This window comes from Triticum urartu, chromosome 7A (assembly GCF_056163025.1).
Source record: "Triticum urartu cultivar PI428250 chromosome 7A, HENAU_Tu73, whole genome shotgun sequence".
Taxonomy (NCBI): domain Eukaryota; kingdom Viridiplantae; phylum Streptophyta; class Magnoliopsida; order Poales; family Poaceae; genus Triticum; species Triticum urartu.
In genome coordinates this window covers 703663632-703673235 of record NC_141879.1, presented here as the reverse complement: position 1 = coordinate 703673235, position 9604 = coordinate 703663632, and the positions used below count along the sequence as shown (strand labels likewise).

Sequence of the window (9604 nt, the reverse complement as noted above, 5' to 3'; positions counted from 1 at the left end):
TGTTCCTTTGTGGGGCATCACCTGTACTTTCTACCATATGCACCATTTTAAAAAAGGTTGCAGAAAACCACCATCAGATACCCTCACCAAAAAAAAAGCCACCGACTTAATATGGGGCTAGATATTAAGATGTACACATTACTATTTCTTTTTTACCGTCAACATGATGAAGTCGAGCCTTTTGTTCACTATATACCATCTATTTACATACATTATACTACTGTTTTATATAGAGAGTGAACATGGTTAGGTTAGCAACTAATGTCATCAGGACGAAAGCATCAATTGACCACTTTTCATTCCTTGCTAATAACCTACACCGTTAAGTTAATTTATGTACACATGTATCCTAGATCAAAGCAATTTCAAACTGTATGGAATGCTATTTTATATCTAATTATTATTTCTACTTACAAAACAAAATAAGTGATTGAAACTATAGTTTTCAGTTCCCCAAATATTCGCATATTTTAAGGAATTTTGTCTGAAAACTATATAGTACATACATGTATCAGTGAAAAACGCGTTGATGGTTTTTCTAAACAAAACATACTATGCATCTAAATTCTGTATAACACACCTTTTAACATACTGTAGTAATTTATATGTATCTATACCAAGAATCGTAGAGCATCATGTCATTGTTGCTTGCTTATATAATAATTAGAATACATTAAAGACATCCACCTAGCAGCAACTAAACTGGGTGTCGGGTGGTAGGTGCGACATATGCCAACGGGTGGCTTATCATTATGAGAGCCAGTAAAACATCGCCGGTGCCTGGAAACGGGATGAGGCGAAGACATGCACGCGGGCGAATCTTACCCAGCTTTGGGGCTCTCCGTGGAGATAACACCCCTACTGCTGCTTTGCGGGGTCTCCGCATGATCACTAGATGGACAAGTAGCTACACAATGCTCCTTGAGCTGTTTGGTGGGAGGAGGAAGAAGGGCACGGCTTGCTTGCTTCTTCTCCTTGTGTGGTGTCTAGAACTAGCTGGGATCAACCCTTTGCATGGGTGTCCCGGGGGGTTTATATAGGCCTACCCCCGGGGGTACAATGGTAATCCGGCTGGGCGCGGGGCCCAGCCGTCTGTGACTACACTCACCGGCTTCTGCGCCGGCTGCTGGGGCCCGCCGACTGGTGGGCCCCGCCGGCTACCGGCCCCTTGATCGACAGGCAGGCCCCACTGTCCAGGACCTTGTCGGCGGCTAGTTACTGTTGCTCAATCTTGGTGACGTGGGCTTCGTCGAGGTAGGCGTGGCTACAGTGCCGCCGTCCGGTGGGCGATTGCTGTAGCCTCACCGCGTCTTGTCTCCTTAATGGGCCGTCTCCTTCGAGGGAGACGGCAAGCCGGCTGCGGGGAGCCGGCTCTGTCTTGGGCCGACTGGGGGAGGCGTGGCCGCCTTCGGGTGTCTCTCTACCCGAAGGGGCCCACCGCCCGTGGGCCATACTGGTGGTCCATCATGGATGACATCAGGGTCATCATGGCAACAGTGCTGCGCCGGAAGGGTCATGGCCACCCGTACGGCGCGCTGTGCCGGTCGTGCTCCGGGATTCGGGGGTGGCAGGCTTCACTGTAGCCACGCCCCGTGACATTGCCGTTAGTTGGATGCAAACTTTGAGGGTACGGTCTCGACCACTTAGTGGGAGCCGGCTTCTTGGAGTCGGCCTTCTCGCGGCCGGCTTCTCGAAGCCGGCCCTCCCGTGGCTTTCTTCACGAGGGCTAAAGTCGGGCCGCCTTCCGATAGCCGGCCTAGGTGACAGCCAGCAAGGGGAAGGCGGCCCAACGTCTTGGATCCTTGAGAGCCGGACGGGCTCGTAATTTTTTCAGAAGGGCTAGGGGAAGCCGGCTAGGCTACCCATGGCTATTTACTCTGATAGTAGTCCCCGAAGCTGATCGAGCTTCGGGGCGGACAGAGGGACGAGAAGCTTGGTCAGCTTCCTACCCTGAGGAGCCGGCTTTGCTGGTGTATGCCGGCTTCGGAGAGCTCCGTGTCTTGCAGGTGGGAACGCGGTCGACTCGCGAGCTGACCGCGGGCCCTCCCGCGGGGCACGTGGCAGTGAAACCCTGCCAGTGCACGCGCGCGACGAGACGCCGCCGCAGGCCCGGGCCCGCCACTCCTAGGCCTCGGCCCGAGCGCTGATCTTCTGCGGCCCATGCGGACCACTCGCCTTCCCGCGGCGATTTTATTACGCCATTACGGCGCAATAACCGCGGGACGTGGGGGAGTGGGCACAGTCGATCCCCACGTTCCCCCACGCCACGCCTCCTCGGCTCTGCCACGCGAGCCTATAAGTAGGGGGAGGAGGGGGAGAGACAGAGCTTCGCACGCTCTCCCTCACTCCGCCCCTCCTCGTCTTCCTTCTTCTTGCTGCCGCCGCAGCCTCCCATCGCAGCGCCGCTGCGCCGCCACATCGTCTTGCTCCCATGGCGCTGTCAAGTTCGTGGGATGGCTCCAACGTCCATGAGGACCACGTTGAGTTCCTCCGCCGGACGCGGCGCCTGCCTGACGCCAACTTTGTGCAGGTCCGCCTGGCGCCGGAGAGGGAGATTTCGCCGGCACCGGAGGAGGGCGTGCGGGTTGTCTTCCGCTCGCACTTCCTGCGCGGCTTCGGCCTTCCGGCGAGCGGGTTCCTCCGTTCCTTCCTCGAATTCTACAACCTTCAGCCGCATCACCTCACGCCCAACGCGGTGATGCTGCTGTCGGCCTTCGTCTCTCTCTGCGAAGGTTTCTTGGGGGTGCTCCCCACGCTTGAGCTCTGGGGGGAATTCTTCCAGAGCAAACTCGGCACCGTCGTCGTGGGCATGCCCGCCCCCTGCGGGGCCTACATCGCCATGAGGTGGTCGGGCGAGAACAACCCGTTCCCGCCCATCCCGCTGATCCAGTCGGTGAAGATCTGGCAGAAGTCGTACTTCTATGTGAAGAACGTCGCCCAGCAAGGCGACCACGTCAACCTGCCGGCTTACGTAGCCGGCCCGCCGACTGGGAGGCAACCCTCATGGAGCTTCCGGTCCAGGTCATTGTCTCAGGCCGGGAACGCAGCCGTCTCCCGGCTTCGGGTGATGATCCAGTCGGAAGGCCTGGCCGGAGCCGACTTGGTGGCCGCCTTCGTGGAGCGCCGGGTACTTCCTCTCCAAAGCCGGCCCCACATGATGTGTCAGATGAGCGGCCGCTTCGACCCAAGCCGGCTAAGCACCAGGGAGATGCCTCATTCGGAGGTGTCGTACATGGTGAATTACATCTCCAACTGCAAGCTCGCCGAGGACTGGCGATATGGCAAGGCGCCGTATTCTCGCGCCAACCCTCCGCCCGTGGTAAGTTTTTTTCTCTCTCTTTTTGTTGGTAGCCGGCCTCATGATAGCCGGCTTCTGATTAGTCGGTTCTCCCTTAGCAGAACCCTCTCCTTCCGCCGACGATCGGGGCCGCAGGGATAGAGCGCCAGTACGTCCCCGACCGCACGATGGACGACGCCGACGACCCAGACTTGGGAGCGGCCGCCATGGAAGACGCCATCGTGGGGGACAACGACGAGCCCGGAGGCACGGGGCTCGCTGCCGGCTTCGAGGACTAGCCGGATGATGCCGAGGTCGAAGTCGCCCCGCGCCGCCAGCCGACGCCTGATCATCAAGGCGCGGGCTCGTCCGCCGCGCCGGTTGTCAGCGGCGGCGCCCAGAAGCGCCGGGCCGCGTCGATCCTCTTCGGCAGCCGGCCGAAGAAGTCCAAGGCTTCCACCGCGGCGACCAAGCGAGATGAGGCAGCCGCGAAGGCGGCCCGCTTCCGCAAGGCGGTGAAGCAGCCGCAGGCGATCTCAGCGTAAGTCATCGAATGCTTGGACGCATACTTTTCATTGTTCTCTTCGATTGAACACTCTTCTAAACCTTTCCTTGCTCGCCGGACAGGGCGCTGCTTTCCCTTGAGCGGGGTCCGGGCGGCTCCGTAGTCGGGCCGACTGGAGGGTCTTCAGGCTCCCGCCGCGTGGACCCCCGCGCCGACCTCAGGGAGGCCACGGAGCGGAACGCCCGTGAGGCGCGGGAGGAGTGGGAGGCGGCGGAGCAAGCGGCCGCCTAGGCGGCAAGGAGCAGGCCGACGCGGCAGCCAAGGCCCTGGCAGAGGCGGCGGCCGCGAAGACGGAGGCGGAGGTTTCGCATAACCAGCCTCCGTTGCTTGCCATTCCCCTCCGTGCCGTGGCCCCCAACATCCCATTGCCCCTGGCGGAGGAAGTCGGCCAAGACCCGCCGCTGATGGAGAGGAGGAAGGACTCCGTGGTCTTCATGGAGAGGGCGCCGCTGGCAGCGCCAACCGGAGCGGGCCAAGGCGGCCAATCGGCAGCGGCGCCAGAGACGCCGTCCGGGGGCGAGCCGGAGGTCGGAGCCGGCCTCGAGGTGCAGCTGGTAACGCGCCGGCGCGCAGGGGGAGGCACCGCTGCGCCGGAGCCGCGCCGAGTTGCGGGCGCCGGCCGGACGGCGGAGGCCCTGGAGGCGGCCGGCACCGCCACGTCCGAGTGGACTCCCAGCGGGGGGACGGGCGAGCTGAACGTGCCGGCCCAAGAGGTCCAGAGCCGGCTTCAAGCTCAGGCCGCCTTGCTGCAGCAGTACACGCAGGAGTTCCTTTTGACGCGGGCCGTCATCCGGGTGAGTCTTCTATCCTTAGTTGCTTTGTTCTCTTGATTTATTCCATGGGGGCGCGTCAGCGCACCCACTGGGTGTAGTCCCCGAGATTCGGGCCGACTGCTGAGCAGTCGGGTCGGATCTTCCTTGACGATTATCTTATTCTCGCCTCCTGTCTGATCTTCCAGGAGTATCATAACTCCCGTGCTGCCGCCTTCAACTCCCAGGCTCAGGAGTTGGGTCGGAAAACTGAAGACCTGGTCAACAGCCGAAGTGAGTACTTGATCTTGTTTATCTCCTGTGGGGGCGCGTCACCGCACCCACTGGATGTAGTCCCCGAGATTCGGGCCGACTGCTGAGCAGTCGGCTCGGATCTTCCCTGACGACTTTTTCCTCATTGGTTTTTTTTCTTTTGTCTTTCGTGCTTGCAGGGGCCAATGCCGACTTGAGGGGGCAGCTTAGCGAGGCGCAGGCCGCCCTTCGCACCAAGGAAACCGAGCACGCCGCCTTGGTCCTGGAGCGTGACCGCCTGGCCAAGAAGCTGGCTGACCAGGAGGAGAGCCACAAGGCGGCCCTGAAGAAAGCGCAGGATAGCGAAGCCGCCCTGAAGGCCGAGTTCGAGACTGAGGCAGCGGGCTGGGCTGAGACCCGGCAAGCGCTGGATGAAGGCTTCAGCCGTATCGAGGACTTGATCGACGGTAAGCCTCCTTCCTCGCTCCTTGCCTGCCCCTGGCCGCCTGATTTTTGTTCTGACTTGTGCTGCTTTTTGTTCTCTGTGCAGACTACTTTCTCGGCTACTCCATCTTCGCCACCTAGACCATCGAGGCCCATCGCGAAGCGCGCCATCAGGCGGGGGCCGACATCGCGCCGGACGCGAATCGGACGCTTGAGGAGCAGCTCTTGGCGGTCCAAGCACGGCTGCAGCCGGCTCATCGTATGCTCCGCCGCCTCCAACGTGCCGGAGCGCAGGTGTTGGCCGCCCTCAGGCCCGGCGAGATGATTCCCCGCACCCCGAGCCAGACTGCCGACTGGCTGGAGGTTGCGGTCGGCCGCTTTGAAGCTTGGAAGGCGTCGGCGGCCCGACTTGGAGCCGGGCGGGCGTTGGAGTTCGTCCGAGCTTGGTACCTAGGGCTGAACCTGGACCAGCTGCGCACCTGGCGGCTGGAGGCCGACGCAGAGCTGGAGGAGGTGCGGCCGGCTATTGCTCAGCATGCTTCGACGATCGCCGAGAGCACCGACATCAGCGTTTTTGCACCTGAAATCAATGATGACGGCGTTGCCCAGCCGGAGGAGTGGTTCGGGCTGAACCCGGCGGTGGGCGAGGACTCGGCAGAGGAGATCGCCTCCAGCGACAAAGGCGAAGACGACGAAGAAGAGGAAGGTGAAGACGTCGAGCCGGCCGGTGGAACAACCGGCCGGCCTCAGGCTGACCGTGCCTCCAGCAACGAGGCGCGCGCAAGCGCGCCTTCTGCGGGAGACGATGATCATGCCGAGGGTCGCCAGCCGGCCACTCCTCCAGCCGGCACTAGCGTCTCCACCGACCTGCCCGGCTCGTCAGTCGCTCCACTGGCTTAATCTGCCGTCCTTGCTTTTTCCTGTTTGTTGCCTTCTGAACAATTTTATTAAGCTTTCGCAGTTCCACCCACTGGGGGTGTATCCAAACTATGTTGAATGCTAGCCTCTTGGAGGTCTTTTATGTAAATATTATTGTGTGCATGTTTGGTTTCCATTCACGTATGCTTTTTATCCTTAGGCTTTTTCCTTTGCCGCCTTCCCTCTTTGGGGAGGCAAGTACTCGAGCTTTCTTGGATTGAAGTGAAGTGAATGGAAGCCGGCCGGCCGGCTACTCTGGTAGTCGGTCGGTGGTAGGAGGCAAACCGTCTTTCGTTATATTAGTCCGTTAGTCCCTAGCCATTTTTCGTGTGGGCATCCTTTCCTGCTTTTAACTCTTGCCAGCCGGACAGCCGGTTCTTCGAACTGCGACTTTTGGCAAGAGTTAAGCTTGGGTGTCGGCACTCTACTCGTCTGACCGTGGGTAGGACTTCTAATATAACTCCAGTCGGCCAGTCCCCGGGCCGACTAGTCGAACCGGGTGCCGGACGGAACAAGTAAATGAAATGACAAGGTCATAAGCATGATACTCTTCATTCATAGATAAAAGATGGCAGTCCCCGAGCTCTCCTCGGGGGGCCTATTCTCCCGTACTTAGTACAAAAGTTAGCGTGATACATACTGTATTTCAACTGTAAAATCTTTGGAGGAGGTTGGCGTTCCATGGTCGTTCCGACTCCTTGCCGGAGTCGTCTCTCTTGCGTGCCTTGGGCTTCTGTGCGTCGATTAGGTAGTAGGAGTCGTTGCCTAAATCTCTGCTGATGATGAAGGGGCCCTCCCAAGGGGTCGAGAGCTTGTGCTGGCCGGCTGTTCGCTGGATGAGCCGGAGCACAAGGTCGCCCTCTTGGAAGGATCTTGGCCTGACCTTCCGACTGTGGTAGCGGCGCAAACCCTGCTGGTAGATGGCAGACCGGCTGAGGGCTAACGCCGTCTTCTCGTGCTTCCTTGGCCTCCGCCTCCGTGTACATGGTTACCCGAGGCGAGTCGAACTCGATGTCGGTTGGGATGATCGCCTCGGCACCGTACACGAGGAAGAAAGGAGTGAAGCCGGTTAACTTGTTTGGAGTAGTGCGCAGACTCCAGAGGACAGCCGGCAGCTCATCGAGCCAATAGCCGGCTGAACGCTCTAGTGGTACGACCAGTCGGGGCTTGATGCCGGAAAGGATGAGGCCGTTGGCTCGCTCGACCTGGCCGTTTCACTGCGGGTGGGCAATGGACGCTAAGTCCAGCCGGATACCTTGCGTTGCGCAGAAACGTGCCAAGGCTCCCTTGGCAAAATTCGTGCCATTGTCGGTGATGATGCTGTGTGGCACGCCGTACCGGGTTGTTATATCTGCGATGAATGTCACGGCAGTCGGCCCATTCAGCTTCTTGATCGGCTTTGCCTCAATCCACTTGGTGAATTTGTCCACGGCGACGAGCAAATGTGTCATGCCGCCGCGCTCCGTCTTGAACGGGCCCACCATGTCCAGTCCCCAAACGGCGAAGGGCCAGGTGAGGGGAATGGTCTTGAGTGCCGAAACCGGCATGTGTTGCTTGGAGCTGAAGAGTTGGCACCCTTTGCAATGTTTAACCAATTCTTTGGCGTCATCCAAAGCAGTCGGCCAAAAGAAACCATGGCGGAAAGCTTTGGCGACGAGTGATCTTGAGGCCGCATGGTGACCGCATTCTCCTTGGTGGATGTCTCTGAGGATTGCAATGCCCTTCTCTTGCTCGACGCATCGTTGGAGGACTCTAGTGACACTGCGCTTGACGAGCTCTCTATTGACGATTGTGTATGCTCCGGCTCGGCGTTGGACTTGTCTTGCCTCTGTTTCGTCAGCCGGCAGATCTTGGTTTATTAGGAAGTTGAGGATGGACTGAGCCCATGATGGAGCCGCGACTTCTCCTATTGCCAATGTGGCTACTGCCACCAGGGTGGGTGGGCTGGGTGGTGAAATGCTGGAGTCGGCCGCCGGCTGTTGTGTTGGTGCAGTCCCCGGGCCGACTACCGCAGTCCCGAGCCGAGTGTGGCAGTCCCCGGATCGGGCGTAACTGCGGAAGTCCCCGAGCCGGCTACCGAAGTCCCCGGGCCGACTGCTGAAGTCCCCGGGTCGCCTGCTTGGTTCTTCGAGCCGGACCCGGCCGCGTCGGGGTCAGGCGGCACGAAGATAGAATCGGACTCTGGAGACGGCTTGATGGACGGCTTGAGGAGGCGTTGTAGAGCGACACCGGTTGGTATTGCTTGCCGAGTGGAGCCTATTCGAGCCAGGGCATCAGCCGGCTCGTTGTCGGCTCGCGGTACGTGGAGGAACTCGCATCCTTCAAAGTATGCACTGATTTGCTGAACAAGGAAGCGGTAGCTTGCCATATTTGCGTCCTTGGCGTCCCAGTCGCCGGATGATTGCTGGACCACCAAGTCCGAGTCGCCATAACATAGGATCCGACGAATGCCGAGTTCTTTGGCAAGCCGGAGCCCGTGTATGAGCGCCTCGTACTCGGCTATATTGTTGGAAGCGGCAAAGTGAATCTGCAGCGTGTATCTGAGCTTGTCGCCTTTGGGAGAGGTAAGGATGACGCCGGCTCCCAAGCCGGTGCGCTTCTGGGACCCGTCGAAGTGCATGCGCCAATGGGTGGAGTCAGGAGCCGGTGGCAGGTACTGGGTCTCGGCCCAGTCGACGAGGAAGTCGGCCAGTGCTTGGGACTTGATGGCGGTGCAGGGCTGGTAGAAGATCGTGTAAGGGGCCAGCTCGATGGCCCATTTCGCCACCCGGCCGGATGCATCCCGGCTGCCTATGATCTCGGCCAGCGGGGCGGTGCATACGACCGTGACAGGATGCTCTTGAAACTAGGGCTTCAACTTCTTGGCGGTGAAGTATATGCCGTAACACATCTTCTGGTAGTGCGGGTAGTTCTGCTTCGAGGCGGACAGTACCTCGCTCAAATAGTACACTGGCCTCTGGACCGGCTGGGCTCGGCCCTCTTCTGGGCGTTGGACTACGATGACGCTGCTGACCACCCGGCTGGTTGCGGCAATGTAGAGGAGCATGGGCTCTTTCTTAGTCGGCGCCGCTAGGACAGGCGGCGTGGCCAGCATCTTCTTCAGCTCGTGAAAGGCTTGGTCGGCCTGGTCATTCCACTCGAAGTGAGTGGTCTTCTTCATGAGGCGGTAGAGGGGGAGAGCTTTCTCTCCGAGCCGGCTGATGAAGCGGTTGAGGGAGGCCAAGCATCCGGTGAACTTCTGGATGTCTCGAAGCTTGGTGGGAATCGCCATTCTCTCGATGGCCTTGATCTTCACTGGGTTGCATTCGATGCCGCGTTGGAGACCAGGAAGCCTAGGAGCTGGCCGGCTGGCACTCCGAACACGCATTTCTCGGGGTTGAGCTTGATTTGGAACCGGCG

The 9604-nt window shown here is 59.4% G+C and overlaps 1 protein-coding gene across 1 annotated transcript; it reads left to right on the top strand.

Annotated features, from left to right (window-relative positions):
• The first annotated feature begins 5548 nt into the window (after positions 1-5548).
• LOC147961813 (uncharacterized) lies at positions 5549-6187 on the top strand. Its single transcript, XM_087533955.1, has one exon. The coding sequence runs from the start codon at positions 5549-5551 to the stop codon at positions 6185-6187; it is 639 nt and encodes a 212-aa protein (XP_087390081.1).
• Positions 6188-9604: the final 3417 nt, after the last annotated feature.